The sequence below is a fragment of the Bufo bufo genome, chromosome 2, assembly GCF_905171765.1.
Source record: "Bufo bufo chromosome 2, aBufBuf1.1, whole genome shotgun sequence".
Taxonomy (NCBI): domain Eukaryota; kingdom Metazoa; phylum Chordata; class Amphibia; order Anura; family Bufonidae; genus Bufo; species Bufo bufo.
In genome coordinates this window covers 53,793,201-53,811,958 of record NC_053390.1, presented here as the reverse complement: position 1 = coordinate 53,811,958, position 18,758 = coordinate 53,793,201, and the positions used below count along the sequence as shown (strand labels likewise).

General features: G+C 47.9%; 2 protein-coding genes across 3 annotated transcripts in view; both read right to left on the bottom strand.

Annotated features, from left to right (window-relative positions):
- The window catches only part of MYO5B (myosin VB), a 207,303-nt gene extending 202,278 nt beyond the window's left edge, over nucleotides 1-5,025 (bottom strand). The window contains exon 1 of the mRNA XM_040421102.1: nucleotides 4,874-5,025. Within this exon, the coding sequence (XP_040277036.1) occupies nucleotides 4,874-4,900 (27 nt within the window). The 5' untranslated portion in view covers nucleotides 4,901-5,025. The remainder of the gene's footprint in view (nucleotides 1-4,873) is intronic.
- A 6,267-nt stretch (nucleotides 5,026-11,292) lies between these two features.
- The window catches only part of CFAP53 (cilia and flagella associated protein 53), a 47,380-nt gene continuing 39,914 nt past the window's right edge, over nucleotides 11,293-18,758 (bottom strand). For both annotated transcript variants that reach the window (XM_040421093.1, XM_040421092.1), the window contains exons 5-9: nucleotides 17,297-17,600; nucleotides 16,999-17,217; nucleotides 15,158-15,374; nucleotides 13,323-13,425; nucleotides 11,293-11,660 (exon numbers count right to left, since the gene is read on the bottom strand). In XM_040421093.1, the coding sequence (XP_040277027.1) occupies nucleotides 11,420-11,660; nucleotides 13,323-13,425; nucleotides 15,158-15,374; nucleotides 16,999-17,217; nucleotides 17,297-17,600 (1,084 nt within the window). In that variant the 3' untranslated portion in view covers nucleotides 11,293-11,419. The remainder of the gene's footprint in view (nucleotides 11,661-13,322; nucleotides 13,426-15,157; nucleotides 15,375-16,998; nucleotides 17,218-17,296; nucleotides 17,601-18,758) is intronic.

Genomic DNA, 18,758 nt, shown 5'->3' with positions numbered 1-18,758 from the left:
GTGTGCTGTCCGCATTCGTATGTCTGTTGTGCATTTTCCCCCAAAAAAGATAGAACATGTCCTATTCTTGTCCATTTTGCGGATAAGAATATGCATTGTTACAATGGGTCCGCAAAAAAACAGATGCAACACAACGGCACGCCGATTTTTTGCGGGTCAGAGTTTTGCGGTCCGCAAAATACATACAGTCGTGTCGTTTTTTTTTGTGGATCTTGGTGCGGACAAGGGTACATTTGCTCAACTGTGGTACCGCCGTGCCTGTGTAGTGGACCGCAAAACGCTTCACGGTGCGGATCAATTGACTTCAGTGGGTCCATGATCCGCAAGATACTGTGAAAGATAGGACATATCCTATCTTTTGCGGCACAGACATGATGAGGATAAGGGTACAAGCGCATGATCATGGTGCCACCAGCGGCCATGATTTGCGGACCCGCGAATGTACCTTAAAGCCGTAATTTTCCACTGCAATGGAAGAAATCCACAATCCCTAGAATCTGCCGTGCATTTTTAATTTTTTTTGCACTGTACAGAAATTTAGATCGGTAAAACCCTATTCACCTCCATTGTACCTACAGTATATGCTATAAGTGATCTAAGAAGCCAGCCTTAGGCCTCTTACACACGAACGTGTGCTGCCCGTGCTGTGGACCGCAAATTGCAGTCCGCAATGCACGGGCACCGACCGTGGGCCAGCCGCATGCGGATCACGACCCCATTCACATGAATGGGGTCCGCGTTCCGTCCATTCCGCAAAAAGGTAGGACAAGTTCTATCCTTTTGCAGAACAGAAGCACGGAACGGAACCCCACGAAAGCACTCTGTAGTTCTTCCGTTCCGTGGTTCCGTTCCGCACCGCATCTCCTGATTTGCGGACCCATTCAAGTGATGCAGAATGCACGCGGCCGGTGTCCCGTGTATGGCGGACCCGGCGTATGCGGGTCGCAGTATGGTCACGGGGGACACACGGTCGTGTGCAAGAGGCCTTAGGCCTACACAGGTTCCCAGCCTCTGGATGTAAACAATGAATGCTTCCATTCACAGAGAGCAAGCAAAATTCTTGAAAGTTGGGGAGGAACGAAAACTCAAAAGGGGCTAATTTATGAAACTGTCTAAAGAACATGCCATCTTTGTTGCCCATGGCAACCAATCACAGTGCAGCTTTCATTTTATAGTCTGCTGCTAAAAAGTGAAAGCTGCGCTGTGATTGGTTGCTATGGTAAACAAAGATTCTTTTCCTTTCAGGCAATTACGTATAAAATTACTTTTACTAATTCATTGATATATTCGGAAAACCGACTCCAAAACTGTACTTTCATTGACATCTTGTAAATCCACAGCAGGTGCGAATCCAACTCTTCTATTACGACTATAAACAACCATAATTATTTTGTAATCTCATTTCCAAGAAAAACATGGTGCAATCTACGATTACAGGTCAGACGGGATTGAAAAGGAAATTGCCATTTTTTTTTAAAAGTGAAAATATATCATAGAATCGGATGCAAAGCTGATGCAGAGGAAAAATGGAGGGGCTGCCCATGGCAACCAATCAGGGCACTGCTTTCATTTCTATAAGGGCCTTAGAAAAATGGGAGCTGGAATCTGATTGGCTGTTATGGGTAACTGCTTATAATCCCATTAATTTTGGTAAATTACCCTCATAATTTCAATTTAAAGGGTTTGTACACATTTATCACGCCGCGTTCACAAGAACGTCATACGGATGAACGGCAGCCGCAACAACCGGACGCCCAGCAGTTGTATCGAACGCAGCGTTGTCCAAGATATCACGGACAGCTGTATGGCGTAATACTGCAGACTAGAGTGGTCACTGGGTATACTGGGCAGGTCACCCAGATAAATAAAGGCACATGGTGAAGCAAGACAGGGCTCAATAATAAAGAAACGCATTTCAGCCAAAAAGCGAAAAAAAAAATCCTAGTGTGGTGAAACTACAACTCCCAGAATGTAGGCTGTCAGGGCAGGACCAGCTGGGAGTTGTAGTTTGACAACAGTTTGGGATCCGCAGGTTCTGGATTACTGGTCAAGACAGACAGGTGACAGCAGGATACAGGTATTCAAATCAGTGCAAGTCACTTCCTGGCTGCCATCGACAGGACAAAGGTCCGTCCTGTCACACACAAGAGTCACCCCAAAACAGACAGGTGACATGCACGAGTGACCCCAGTATACACTGGTGACATGTATGACTGACCCCAGTACAGAAGGCTGACATGTATGACCGACCCCAGTACAGAAGGGTGACATGTATGACCGACCCCAGTACAGAAGGGTGACATGTATGACCGACCCCAGTACAGAAGGGTGACATGTATGACCGACCCCAGTACAGAAGGGTGACATGTATGACCGACCCCAGTACAGAAGGGTGACATGTATGACCGACCCCAGTACAGAAGGGTGACATGTATGACCGACCCCAGTACAGAAGGCTGACATGTATGACCGACCCCAGTACAGAAGGCTGACATGTATGACTGACCCCAGTACAGAAGGCTGACATGTATGACTGACCCCAGTACAGAAGGCTGACATGTATGACCGACCCCAGTACAGAAGGGTGACATGTATGACCGACCCCAGTACAGAAGGGTGACATGTATGACCGACCCCAGTACAGAAGGGTGACATGTATGACCGACCCCAGTACAGAAGGCTGACATGTATGACCGACCCCAGTACAGAAGGCTGACATGTATGACTGACCCCAGTACAGAAGGCTGACATGTATGACTGACCCCAGTACAGAAGGCTGACATGTATGACTGACCCCAGTACAGAAGGCTGACATGTACAAGAGAATTACACATATGTGACCCCAATATAAGCAGGTTATAAATACGAGTCCAGTGTAGACAGTGACATATGTAAGTGACCCCCCCAGTATAGACAGGTGACATGTATGACTGACCCCAGTATTAAAAGTAGACATGTACAGGTGATCCCAATACAGACAGGTAACAGTGAGTGACCCCCAATATAGGCAGGTGACAAATGTAAGTAGCTTCAGTGACGTATGTAAGTGACACCAATATAGACAGGTGACATGTACCAGTGACAAATATATAGGTGACACATATAATACACATACATTACTCATCACTATACACAGTGTCAGTATGTCAATGTACCCAGCACTATACAACCAGTACAGCCAGTGTACCCAGCACTATACAGCCAGTGTACCCCCAGCACTATACAACCAGTACAGCCAGTGTACCCAGCACTATATCACCAGTACAGCCAGTGTACCCAGCACTATATCACCAGTACAGCCAGTGTACCCAGCACTATATCACCAGTACAGCCAGTGTACCCAGCACTATATCACCAGTACAGCCAGTGTACCCAGCACTATATCACCAGTACAGCCAGTGTACCCAGCACTATATCACCAGTACAGCCAGTGTACCCAGCACTATATCACCAATACAGCCAGTGTACCCAGCACTATATCACCAGTACAGCCAGTGTACCCAGCACTATATCACCAGTACAGCCAGTGTACCCAGCACTATACAACCAGTACAGCCAGTGTACCCAGCACTATACAGCCAGTGTACCCAGCACTATACAGCCAGTGTACCCATCACTATACAACCAGTACAGCCAGTGTACCCAGCACTATACAGCCAGTGTACCCAGCACTATACAACCAGTACAGCCAGTGTACCCCCAGCACTATACAGCCAGTCTACCCCCAGCACTATACAGCCAGTGTACCCCCAGCACTATACAGCCAGTGTACCCCCAGCACTATACAGCCAGTGTACCCCCAGCACTATACAGCCAGTGTACCCCCAGCACTATACAGCCAGTGTACCCCCAGCACTATACAGCCAGTGTACCCCCAGCACTATACAGCCAGTGTACCCCCAGCACTATACAGCCAGTGTACCCCCAGCACTATACAGCCAGTGTACCCCCAGCACTATACAGCCAGTGTACCCCCAGCACTATACAGCCAGTGTACCCCCAGCACTATACAGCCAGTGTACCCCCAGCACTATACAGCCAGTGTACCCAGCACTATACAGCCAGTGTACCCAGCACTATACAGCCAGTGTACCCAGCACTATACAACCAGTACAGCCAGTGTACCCAGCACTATATCACCAGTACAGCCAGTGTACCCAGCACTATACAGCCAGTGTACCCAGCACTATACAACCAGTACAGCCAGTGTACCCAGCACTATACAGCCAGTGTACCCCCAGCACTATACAGCCAGTGTACCCAGCACTATACAGCCAGTGTACCCAGCACTATACAGCCAGTGTACCCAGCACTATACAGCCAGTGTACCCAGCACTATACAACCAGTACAGCCAGTGTACCCAGCACTATACAGCCAGTGTACCCCCAGCACTATACAACCAGTACAGCCAGTGTACCCAGCACTATACAGCCAGTGTACCCAGCACTATATCACCAGTACAGCCAGTGTACCCAGCACTATACAACCAGTACAGCCAGTGTACCCAGCACTATATTACCAGTACAGCCAGTGTACCCAGCACTATACAACCAGTACAGCCAGTGTTCCCAGCACTATACAACCAGTACAGCCAGTGTACCCAGCACTATACAACCAGTACAGCCAGTGTACCCCCAGCACTATACAGCCAGTGTACCCCCAGCACTATACAGCCAGTGTACCCCCAGCACTATACAACCAGTACAGCCAGTGTACCCAGCACTATATCACCAGTACAGACAGTGTACCCAGCACTATATCACCAGTACAGACTGCCTCCGGCTCTCTCTCTCTCTTCCCAGTACAGCCAGTAAGATCAGTATACCCGGCGCTGTGTCCACTGGACATAAAGTTGCAGCACTGAGGACTCACCCGGGAGTAGAGCTCGTACACGGACATGCTGGCTCCGGGCGCAGATCACAGGGCGCTCTCCATGGGGTGATCCGGGCTCCCGCCGCTACCGGCGACCTTTACCTCCCAGACCCGGCAGTGAGTAATTCCCGTCCCCGGGCTCCTGCCGCCTCCTCCTGCCACTGACTCCACCTCATGCCGCTCCCTGCACAGGTGTGGGAGGAGGGCGGCTGTCACTGCTGGAACCGCACTGCACAGTGCACACACTGCACACTACTGCTGGAACCGCACTGCACACAACTGCTGGAACCGCACTGCACAGTACACACACACACACACTGCACACAACTGCTGGAGCCGCACTGCACAGTACACACACACACACACACACACACTGCACACAACTGCTGGAGCCGCACTGCACACAACTGCTGGAGCCGCACTGCACAGTACACACAACTGCTGGAGCCGCACTGCACACAACTGCTGGAGCCGCACTGCACACAACTGCTGGAGCCGCACTGCACAGTACACACACTGCACACTACTGCTGGAACCGCACTGCACAGTACACACACTGCACACAACTGCTGGAGCCGCACTTCACAGTACACACACTGCACACTACTGCTGGAGCCGCACTGCACAGTACACACACTGCACACTACTGCTGGAGCCGCACTGCACAGTACACACACTGCACACTACTGCTGGAGCCGCACTGCACAGTGCACACAACTGCTGGAGCCGCACTGCACACAACTGCTGGAGCCGCACTGCACAGTACACACACTGCACACTACTGCTGGAACCGCACTACACACAACTGCTGGAACCGCACTGCACAGTACACACACTGCACACTACTGCTGGAGCCGCACTGCACAGTGCACACAACTGCTGGAGCCGCACTGCACACAACTGCTGGAGCCGCACTGCACAGTACACACACTGCACACTACTGCTGGAACCGCACTGCACACTACACACAACTGCTGGAACCGCACTGCACAGTACACACACTGCACACTACTGCTGGAACCGCACTGCACAGTACACACACTGCACACTACTGCTGGAACCGCACTGCACAGTACACACAACTGCTGGAGCCGCACTGCACAGTACACACACTGCACACTACTGCTGGAACCGCACTGCACACTACACTGCACATAACTACCTGAACCACACTGCATACAACACCCAGTGAACACAACTACTGGAACCGCACTGTATAGAATACACTGTAACCACACTGCATACAACACACCGTAATCACTGCACACAACACATAGAAACACGCTGTATTCACACTATACAACACACACTGCACTGCATAGAACACACTGTAACCATACAGCACACACTGTAAACTGCTGTAATCACACTTCACTTCACAACACACTGCACTTGATAAAAAATACACTGCAATGACACGTCCCTTAGGCCTTATTCACACAGTGCTGTTTCATTGCGACTGCGGTAAAATAAAAGCAAATGTTTATTTAGTGGTAAATGTAGCAATAAACCGCGATTTGACCGCACCATGTGAATACACCCCTAGGCCACCTGCACACGTTGAGGAATACGTGCGTTTTTTCTGCGCAGATTCCAGTGTGGAAAAATGCAGCGTATGACAGTACCAGCAAAGTGTATGAGATTACACAACTCTCATGTAGACTTTGCAGGTTTTTGAGGATATGGCGCAGGAACACATAGATCCGTATGGAAATTGATGCGGATCTTCTGCACATTGACCTGTACCTCTGTGCAGGTGGCCTTAGGGAGCAGCCACACAGGGCGGGTTGTATACAGTGGAATTTCCACTGCAGATTTTGGCCTCATGCACACGACCGTTGTGTGTTTTGCGGTCCGCAAATCACGGATGGCGTCCGTGTGCTTTCCGCAATTTGCGGAACAGCACGGACAGCCATTGATATAACTGCCTATTCTTGTCCGCAAAACGGACAACAATAGCACATGCTATATTTTTTTTGCGGGCCACGGAATGGAGCAACGGATGCGGACAGCACATGGAGTGCTGTCTACATCTTTTGCGGCCCCATTGAAGTGAATGGGTCCGCATCCGAGCCGCAAAAACTGCGGCTCGGATGCGGACCAAAACAACGGCCGTGTGCATGAGGCCTTTCACAGAGAACTTCTTACCGAACCCACGGCCAAATCTGCATTTTTGTTGCGCCTGTCACTCAGTGCATTATAACGGACGAAATCCATGGTGGAGGTGAATTGACGTGCTGTGGATTTAAATTCCGCAACACAGGTCCGTTTACGCGGCAGATTATTTTTTGCCGCACGTGGATGAGAAATCATAAAATCTTGTCCACTTTGTGGGTCCTGTAAAAGTCTGTTCTAGCAATGAGTGGGGTCCCAGCCACCAGACCCCCACTGAGCTAACATTTATCACCAGTCCAGTGGATTAGAATGCGCTTCTTGCTCCCTCTAGTGTCTGATTTGGTAAATTACCACTAATCCTAAAAAAATCAGTTTACGGAAAAGTGCAGTAACTTAACCCCTTCATTTTGGGTCAGCTGTAACCCGAGGGTTCGTTGTTTGTCAGGTGAGATGTATTGTTATGGCATCACATTAGGATACTTATAACTTTTATTAGATTTTTTTTTTTTATTCTTTTATTTTTTTGGGTATTGTTTTACTGCGTTCACCTATGGCACGCTACCTTTTTTTTTTTTTTACAGGTCATTACAATCATCTTGATAATATTAATTTAATATATGTTTCTCGTGTTGATGACTTTTGCACAGTTTTTGTTGCCACATTCCGACACCCATTCAGGGATGAGATGACGAGGCGCCATTTTGGGGGATATATGACTTTGTGATTGCTTTTTTTATTCAGTTTTCTTTCAAAGGCAGCAGGGACGAAGAAGTGGCAATTCTGGCATTTTTTTTTTTTTGTTAATATTTGCGGTATAAATCACAATATGATTTTATAGGTTGGGTCATTACAAATGTGGCAAGACGAAATATGTGCATTTTTTTAAAATGTTGCCTTTTTTTTTTATAATTAAAGGGAACCCGTATATAGTTGGGGTTTAACTTTTTACCGATGACCTTGTGAAACCCCGGCCATTACAGGACCTGGAATTCAGAGTTTACTAGAGACAAGCCTCATCTCCACAGCACTGGGCACATATGAAGCCAAGGACCGTACACAATGCTTCATTGCGCATGCACTGGGCTTATTCTACAGTGCCATAAAAACAGAATAAAACCCCTTAAAGGGGGTTTGTGTCACTTCAGCAAATAGCATTAATCATGTAGATAAAGTTAATACAAGACACTTACTAATGTATTGTTATTGTCCATATTGCTTCCTTTGCTGGCTGGATTCATTTTTCCATCGCATTATACACAGCTCATTTCCATGGTTACAGACCACCCTGCAATCCATCAGAGGTGGCCGTGCTTGCACACTATAGGAAAAAGCACCAGCCTATGTGCGCTCCCATGGTCCCATCCACCAGAGAGACCAGAACTTTCTCCTATATTGTGCAGGCACGACCACCACTGATGGATTGTAGGGTGGTCGTGACCAGGGAAACGAGCAGTGTATAATGTGATGGAAAAATGAATCCAGCCAGCAAAGGAAGCAATATGGGTAATACCAATATATTAGTAAGTGTCTTGAATTAACTTTCTCTACATGATAAATACTATTTGCTGAAGTGACAGAACCCCTTTAAGGGCCACCATACAAAGGTATATTAGCAGTCATCAAAAGGCTAAAGGGGCTCAGTTAGGGCTCGTTCACATGAACATACATTTGCGGATCCGCAATACAGGGGCACCGTTGCGCAGCCATTCCACTTCACGGATGCGGACCCTTTGAAATGAATCTGGAGATGCGGAATGGAACACTACGGAGTGATTTCTGGGGTTCCGTGCTTCCGCACCGCAAAAAGATAGAACTTGCTCTATCTTTTTGCGGAACGGAAGTGAATAGGTCTGAGATCCCCATGCGCCTGCCCCACGGATGGTGCCTGTGCGTTGCGGACCGCAATTTGCGGTCCACAGCACGGGCTTCACACGTTCGTGTGAACGAGCCCTTATGAAGAGAACTCCAGTCCATATGCCCTATTAGGGAACATACACATGGGTGAACTGGCCATAGACCCTACAGGGAAATTGCCCAGGGGGCCGCCCGAGCCCATGCTGCGTCCCCTGTCTGGGTACATAACGAACTGATGCTCTCAGTATTAATTACCAGGTACTTCTATGCAGCTGTCCTCCTGTATTCAGCTGCCTCACTGCCCTCAGTACGGTGATAGGGCAGTATTTTATTCTGCACTGTGGTATATGGTTTTGCTGGGGCGGTATTTTGTGCTGCACTATGGTATCTGCAGGCCCTGTCTACTTCTGTTTGTGTTTGCCTGCCTTCTGTAAATTTGGACTCGCCTACAACACGGGGCCACTTTTAGATCCCTGTCCGCACTCGGGGCTCACCCTCTACAAGCTTCCAGCAACTCGGGCTCCGGACAATGGAACGTGGGGATAAAAATGTGTCCAGCGAGTAGGAGAAAAGTAGATCCAATCAAGCGCAAAAGTTACAATAAAAATTCAGAGCTCAGCACACAACCGGCATCATTGCCGTGCGCTGGAAACGTGGAAGCGGCTTCCAAATTTTTTTTGCCACTTACTTTTGAACCGCAACTTTTATGCTCTGTCGGAAATAACGATTGAATCTCCTTTTGCCCTGCGTGCTGGACAAGTCGCCCCCTCCCCCCCCCCTATAATTCTGAACATTGGCCCCCGTTTTCTGGCCAGGCTCGAGCCGTCTATGGTCATTCATATAAATGGCCATCACGTAATACTACATTCTCCCTGCAAATTTGCTATCGTTTGGAGGTTACATATCAGCAGCGCGTCATCTTTTCAGGTCATGCCTGAGCACATTAACACCCAATCGGAGCTCAGCTTTCACTGCTCCGTAAAAATAAAAGCCATCCTTTCATTGGCTGCACAAGGCCAGATTTTCTTTTTGACGCTTTTAAAAATCAAGAACCACCAAAATGATGGCTGACTGCACAACGGCGGGAGAAATGTGAATGAAGGATGCGACCGACAAAATCAGATCGTAATGTTTCTTTCCATGATAAATCTCAGAAATTAACATACAACCAGTCATGTGAATGAGGTGAGGTGAGTGATGATTCTTTTTCAGTTTAACCCGTTCCACCTTTTTTTTATTTTTATTAAATAATATTTTTCCTCTGGAAAGCCCCTTTAAAGGGCATCTGTCAGCAGATTTGTCCCTATGACACTGGCTGACCTGTTACATGTGCGCTTGGCAGCTGAAGGCATCTGTGTTGGTCCCATGTTCATAAATGTCCTCATTGCTGAGAAAAATGAAGCTTTAATATATGCAAATGAGCCTCTAGGAGCAACGGGGGCGTTACCATTACACCTAGAGGTTCCGCACTCTGTGCAACTGCTGCGTCCTCTCCACTTTGATTCACAGGCAGTAGAAACGTGTTCATGCTTGGACCTGACTTCTCCTAAAGTCTCGTGCTGCGCAGTGCACTTCAGTATCTGGCACAGACGTGCCGGCAGTTCTCTTTTGTACTGCGAGCCTCTTTCCTGTACTGCACCTGCGGCAGATACTGAAGAGCACTGCGCAGCACGAGACTTTAAGGCTACGTCTACACGATGACATTTGTCGCGCGACATTTTGTTGCACTAATGTCGCGCGACTATTCTTATAATGGCAGTCTGGGGTGTCGCGCTGCAACATGCGGTGACTGCGACGCACCAGTCGCAGAAAAATCCATCTTGAATGGATTTTCTGCGACTGTTGCGTCGCAGTCGCAGCATGTTGCAGTGCGACACCACAGACTGCCATTATAAGAATAGTCGCGCGACATTAGTGCAACAAAATGTCGCGCGACAAATGTCGTCGTGTAGACGTAGCCTTAAAGAAGTCAGGACCAGCCGTGATCACGTTTACACTGTCTGGCCCTTTTAATCAACGTGCAGAGGACGCGTCAGTTGCAGAGCGAGCAGAGCTTCTAGGTGTAATGGTAATGCCCCCATTGCTCCTAGAGGCTCATTTGCATATAATAAAACATCATTTTTCTCAGCACTGCGGACACATATGAACATGGGACCAACACAGATGCCTTCAGCTGCCAAGCGCACATGTAACAGGTCAGCCAGTGTCATAGGTACAAATCTGCTGACAGATGCCCTTTAGTAAACCTGATCTTTCACAGGAGCAGATCCCGTGCGGGTAATCCGCTGCGTGAAAGAGAGCCAAGCCCCGTTCCGGACAGCAGAGACACAGAGCAGTAACATGATTGATAATGCTCTTTGCCTCTCTGTGACCTTTTTACTACAAAATCACTTTGTAGTAATAAGGTCACAGAGAAACATTGAGCATTATCAATCATGTTACTGCTCCGTGTCTCTGCTGTCCGGGACGGGGCTTGGCTCTCTTTCGCGCAGCGGATTACCTGCACGGCATCCGCTCGCGTGAAAGAGCCCTTAGGCTGTGTGGGATCTGCTGCTGGTTATGGACAACGAGTGGGGGTCACTGAGGTAACCAGTCTTTGGGGCTGGAGATCCGTGTCCTCCTCAGGGGATGAACATGCTCCTTCCGGACATAAGGTCTAGAGAGGATATCCCGCAGCTTCTGTTGGTAGGACTTTTCGGCTTCTAGTCCGGCGACATATTCTCTCCGTTCCTCCTCTTTTTCAGCCTCCCGCTGTAGCTGATGATAAGCTACCTGAGAGAGAAGTTCCTGCTGATACTGCTTGGCAGTCTTCATGTTCCTGTGGAGAAAGTCAGAAATTCCTTATGAGATATTCAGTGTGATATCTTCATTGAGTATTTGGAAGAATATGACCTCAATGCCAATCAGCTGCTGGCCAAGGTTAAACTCTCATATTGAGGTCCAGCAGCTTTGAAGGAGCTCTCCCCCTATACAGTATCTAAAGCCGATTTATGCCGCAGTTAAAGGGGTTGTCCAGCCAGGCAAAAAAAAACATGTAATACACAATTTAGCAATCTCCTGCTGCTCACGTTATGATGCCTTCCAAGTCTCCAGACGGTCTCTACATCCTGGTCCCTCTTGACATGGGAAATGTCACTGCTCAGCCAATCATTGGCCACAGAGGTAACCCTCCTCAGGGCTCGTTCACACCACCGTTGGTGTCCTGTTCCCGTATTGTGGACACGCAATACACAGACATCGTTCCGTTGTCATTACGCAAGCACGATGCGGACCCATTCATGTCCGCAAATCCAGAGATGTGGAACGGAAGCACTACGGAGTGCTTTCTGGGGTTCCGTTCCATGCCTCCGCACCTCAAAAATATAGAGCATGTTCTATCTTTTTGCGGAACGGAGGGATCGCGGACCCATTCAAGTGAATGGGTCTGCGATCCCCATGCGCCTGCCCCACGGAAGGTGCCCATGCATTGCGGACCGCAATTTTCAGTTCAACAGTCATGTGAATGAGCCCTCAGACGATGGTCGGCTTGGCAGTCACAATTCTGTGAGAGGGACCAAAAAGTAGGGAATGGCAGAGGGCCTGGAAATCATAGGAACAGGAGCAGTGGGAGAATAGTACATGATTTTACCCCTTTATGTAATTTTGTATTACCAGTAGGACAACCCCTTTAAGGGGGTTTTCCCTTTGTAAAGCCATCAATAGTTGATCTCCCGGAAACACTGCTGACCAGCCAAGTGAAGGGGTTCTAGCCAGGCCTGGTACCATTCTAGCCAGGCCTGGTACCAAATCTCAAGCCTATTCACCTGGACTGCGCTGCAGTGAGCTGCAATACCAAGAACTGCCACAACTATATATATGGCGTTGTGCATAGGGAAACAATGAAGGGGGACACAGCGCCGTCAATCAGCTGATCAGCAAGGCTGCCAAGAGTCAGACCCCCTATCCTAAAGACAAGACCATCAATAAAAACTCCTCTAACTGATAATCTTTTTCTGACTGAAGGAACAGTAAGCCTGCCCGCTGTGCCCGTATTGCGGCCTGCAAACAGCAGGTCCACAATATACTGGCACTGGCTGTGTGCACTCCGCATCACGGATGCGAACCCATTCACTTGAATAGGTCCGTGCGGAACGGAGGCACGGAAGCACTACTTTTTTGCAGTGCGGATGGATCAAGGACCCATTCAAGTTGAATGGGTCTGGATCCCTCTGCGGAATCCACATGGATGTTGGCCGTGCTTTGGGGGGAACGCAGATTGTGGTCCCCGATGCATGAAACGGCCGATCAACGGCCGTGTGCATGAGCCTTTACTTGTGGTCTATAATCACCTTACGAGTAGTGTCAAATTTAAACAAGCAGAGCTGTAATGTAAAGCATGGTTGAACGACCAAGCCGCAGTCTCAGGAGTCGGAGCCAAATGTTGCTCAGCTATGAAAACATAGCACAATAGTAATTGCCTCCCACCATTTGTGGCCCTTACCTTGTATTTCTTTCCATTTCAAGCTGTTTGTGTTCTGCAATCGCCTTTTCCAGAAGTTCCTTATCTCGTGCCAGTTCTTCCTGTTCCTTGGCATTTCTCTCCACTAAAATAAAAACAGAATAGAAGAAGAGCTCAGTGTATCGCAGGGTTATAAAATACCCCGACCGAACCCGTTCTGTCGCCAGAACCACAATGTCACTAACAAATATAATCCAAGAAAAATAGCTCAAGAGGAAATTACCTCATTGATGTCACCACCGCAGTGTTGTAACCGTCATACAGATCCCTGATGCCACTGGCCACCGTATTATCCCGCTATATAGATACTGGTATGAGGTTTCAGGCTGCAAATTTATTTACACCTTATATCTGGCACCAATGTTTCCTTCTAAGATTTGGAGCTTGTGAGCAGACCAGTTTGGGACCTGATCACTTTTCCCTCTAAAACAGAATTTGTTGTCTGCATCCCTGGTGGTCTAGGCCATCAAAGTTGTTAATGTTTGTATCACTGTTGGTCTAGGACAGTAAAAGTGTTAGTATAAGCATTTCTCGTGATCTAAGGCACTGAAAAGGTTAATGGCAACATACCTGCTGGCCTAAGACAGAAAAATGGTTAAAGTCAATATTCCTAGTGGTCTAGGGCAATGAAGGGGGTTAAAGGGTTTGTTCTGGTTCAGAGCTGAACCCGAACATATCCCCATTTTCACCCTGGCAGCCCCCCTGATGTGAGCATGCTCCGATGCTCCCCCTAGCCCTGTGCTGTATTGCACAGGGCAAGGGCTGTTTGTGTATAATTTTACACTGCTAGGCGGAGGCTTCCGCCTAGCAGTGTTGCCAGTGACATCACCGGCACTGATGGGCGGGCTTTAGTGCTGCCCTAGCCATTTTACGGGAGAGAATCGGCGCATGAAATGATCCAATGCTCATATCAGGGGGGGGGGGGGCTGCCTGGGTGAAAATGGCGATATGTCCGGTTGTTTAATGTCAGAATCCCTAGTTGTGCAGGGCAGTGAGGGGATTAATTCCAGTATCCCTGGTGGCCTAGGGTAGTAGAGTGGTTAATATAAGGATCCCTGGTGGTGTAGGACAGTCAAATAGATAAAGGGGTTGTCTAAGTTAAAAAACAAAAATGGAAAAAGTCAGATAGCATTTTCGCCAGCTTAAACCCTGTCCAGTCCAGCGCCACAGTACATGACCACAGCAGCCAATCATTGGTCTATGGGCATGCAACCTCTGCAGTCAAGAGCATGCCATGGCTGCGGGGGGGATCAGATTGGTTAGTATGCATTCTTTTATTGTTTTAACACCTTCGCTGCCGTTCCCATTTTTTTTTTTACTTAACCAAACCTTTTAAGTTTAAGATTTGGTGGAGGGCATAGGATTGATTACTCCAGTCTTCAGCGTTCTTCTGGCTCTAACAGGAGGTGGCACATGGATTTTACTCTCTGAACTGATCATAGCGATGAGTGCAGGGCCCGGATAGAGAGGACTGTTTTGAATGTATGACTGAGGAGCGCTCTGCCTGATCATTAAGGTCCTGTTCACATCTGCAGCAAGCTGATTGGGCACAAATGCCGGCTGTCGTCTGGACCAAAACCCTGAATTTATGCCAGAAAGCAGCCGGATCACCCACAGATGTCATTAGAGTCAATGGGGATCGAGCGGTGAACTATAGAATCTGACAATGCCAGATCCAGTGAAATTGGGAACATGTGAACGAAGAGTAAGAGGAGAGATCGGGGAATCTGCACAGCACTCTTCCTGAATGCAAGACAACCTACGGGTGACCACCTCTGTCCTACAACAGGAAGATGCCATAAATGACTGTTCCTTACATTTCTCGTTAATCTGCCGTCTTCTGGTCTCCATGACATCTTTCATCAGCCGGTTCCTTGCCTCCTTCTCCAGCCTAAGCTGTTCTGCCCTCTTTGCCCAGGATTTCTCCAGCTCTGCCTCAATCAGTTTCTCCATTTCCTTCTCTTGCCTCTTCTCCTCCTCCAGCTGCTGCGCCAGGTACTGCCGGTAAGTCTGCTGCTCTCTCTGAAGCTCCATCTACAGCAAAGGGAAAGCGTCATGGTAAAGGACGAGTCTACTAGTCTGGCAACTGATGGTCCGGTCATCTCTAAGGCTACTTTCACATTAGCGTTTTCAATTCCGCTATTGAGATCCGTCATGGGATCTCAACAGCGGAAGAAAATGCTTCCGTTTTGTCCCCATTCATTGTCAGCGTTTTTCTGTCCGTGATGTGGTGCGGAGCAAGACGGATCCGTCCTGACACACAAAGTAAGTCAATGGGGACGGATCCGTTTTCTCTGACACTATAGAAAACTGATCCGTCCCCCATTGACTTTCAATGGAGTTCAAGACGGATCCTTCATGGCTATAGAAGACATAATACAACCGGATCCGATCGTGACGGAGGCATGCGGTTGTATTATTGTAACAGAAGCGTTTTTGCAGATCCATGACGGATCCGCAGAAAACGCTAATGTGAAAGTAGCCCTGTCTTTAATCTCATAATATACTGTATATCTTTATAAGAGGCCAAAATCTGTTTTACCTGCATTTCTCTACATTCATTGGGTTAATGGGAACCTGTCACTGATAAACCAGGCACAATGCCTTGTAGGGCTAGATCTGACCGCAATGATACCTTTCACTTAGCGTTACTTCATTCTGGAGAAAAACTACTTTTAATACATGTGCAAATTTGCAGTTAAAGATGGACGCCGTGAGACACACGACTCCGCAGTGATGATCCTGGAAGTTTTTAGACACCATTACAGGTCTTGATTTATATTTTAATTAACAGGACTGGAGTTGATGACGAGTTCATTAACCAATAAGCACTTATTACACTATATTTGTATTTTCACGTTTTTAGGCATAATATGTGGTGTTTGCACATGTAAGGAATAGATTACCGTGACTCCTCTTTACATTTGGATCCAACAATATTTGACTATAATAACATATTGGTTTGTTTTGCACTTGATTACATTATTTAATTGGATGATTATACATGTTCCCTCCTCTCTCTCTCTCTCTATATATATATATATATATACCTCACTGCTTGAGAAAGGCCTCATTGTGTTGGGCTGAAACGTTGCATCTTGGGTGAATAAAGTGGTCCACCACCTTTGAAGTGCTGCCTCATTTTCTATTTCGGATGTATATGGGCTCAGCAACCTACAGCCTAGAGGGATTGCACCCACATCACTGTCTTCTCTACATAGCTATCTGGCATATCCCAGTGATGTGTTATCACTAGTGTTGAGCGAACTTCTGTTTTAAGTTCGGTGTCTAAAGTTCGGCTTCCGATTAGCGGAGAATCCCGATATGGATTCCGAATTCCGTTGTGGTCCGTGGTAGCGGAATCAATAATGGCCGATTATTGATTCCGCTACCACGGACCACAACGGAATTCGGAATCCATATCGGGATTCTCCGCTAACCGGAAGCCGAACTTTAGACGCCGAACTTAAAACAGAAGTTCGCTCAACACTAGTTATCACTTTTAAGATACGGATATCCCTTTAATATTCTACATAGACTGACACTGTAACAAAGTTTTGATGTGAGCACGAGTAGGCCGTAGGGTTTCTGGCCTCCACAAGACTTGACCACCCTTTCCATGAATGAGCCCCCTATGAGGTCCATAACAAGCCTTTACCTTGCGCAGGCGCTTCTCCTCTGTATCATCGTGACCGTCCTGCATGATTTGCTCCATGATCTTCATGTCCAGGGCCAGCTCCTCCTGCTGTTCTTGGGCCAGGCGCTTCATCTTCAGGTGGATGGAGCGATCCAGCATATTCCTGACCAGTGACTGTTTCTGCTGCTTCTCCCGCAGCGCACGCTCATCCTCCAGCTTCATCAGTTTCCGCTGCTCCACCTGCGGGTGATACAACATTATTACTGCTACTCCTCTCCTGGTTCCCGCCAGTACATACCTCGACAGAAGAAAACGTTACCAGTAAGTGAGCCTCCTCTTCTTTCAGCCTCTTCTCCTCCATCCGCTGAGCCTCGGCCGCGGCCCTCTGCGCCTGCAGCACATCTACCATTTCTCGGTTTAGCTCCATCTGCTGCTGAGTCTTCTTCTCCTCGTGTTCTACTTTGGCCAATCGATCCTTCTCCCAGAGTTCAGCAAAGAGCATGTCCTCCTCCTTCTTCTGCCGCTCCAGTTCTTCCTTCAGTGCCAGCTGAGCCATCCTCTCCGTACACACCTCATTCTGATGCATCTTCGACTTTAGAGCTCGCAATTCCTCACATTGCTCCCTAAGGAGCAATTATAATAGAGACATGGTTCTTAAAGGGGTTGTCCAGTCTGGGTGCAAATGTTGCCTTTCAGCATGGAGTGATGGAACAGGGTGTCACAAGATGCCAAGTCCATGTATTGGGTCAGACCATGGGGGTGAAGAGGATTTACAGTTACCCTGAATGCCTATCCATCAGATGTACAAGTTTTCAGATCCTCCTGACGAATATTTCCAACATAGGATCTTTGCAGATTGCCAATCCAACATGCATGCACTGCACTTACAAGAGGTTCCGCAGCAGAAACCTGTGTCTGACACTGCGATTCCTGCCACAGGTATGTAGTGCAGATGTACTTACCTCTATGCAGTGACTTGTAAGAGGGGTTGGCTCATCTGGGACATTAATGGCATATCGCTAGGATATGCCATCAGTGTCAGATCGGAGCAGGTCCCACCTATGGGACGCGCTACTGCCTAGAGAACGGGGTCCCTGATATAAAAGAAGAGCACATGCGCAGCGTGCTCTCCATTCATTCTATTAGGAGATCTGGAAGTTTTTGGAAGTTCCATAGTGATGAATGGAGAGTGCACTACGCAAGAGAAGCCATCTCTCCATTCACCGCTAAGGGACTGCCGGAAATAGCAGAGGTAACTCCTATAGCGGCGAACGGAGGGTGGGCACACATGCTCGCCGTGTACCCGTGCAACATCTTAGCCATAGGCTATCAATTTCCCAGACTGGAATACCCCTTTAATGGTGTCTCGTTTGCCTTTTTCAATATATTTTGTTTGCTTTGCCTTTTAATTCCTGTTCAGAAATCTCTGCTTGCTGTCGGTGAATAGAAACATTAATATACTGTATTTTGCGTTCCAATAGAGAGGAAGAAGAAAACAAAATACAGAATATTAGAAATGAATATGTTTTGTGTCAATAAAACTGAGAGATGCAATTAACCCCTTAGTGACCACCCATACGTGTTTTTACGGCGGTCACTAAGGGGCCTTGGACTGGAGCGCCGCCTTTTTACGGCGGCACTTCAGCCCAAATTAGCGATAAAATCAAGCGCTGTAGCTCCATGCCCGCAGCTACCGGAGGTAGCTGAGGTCTCGGGGCAGTGATCAGAGACCGTGACAAGCGGTCTCTGATCACGTGATCGCTGTGATACACTTTATCACG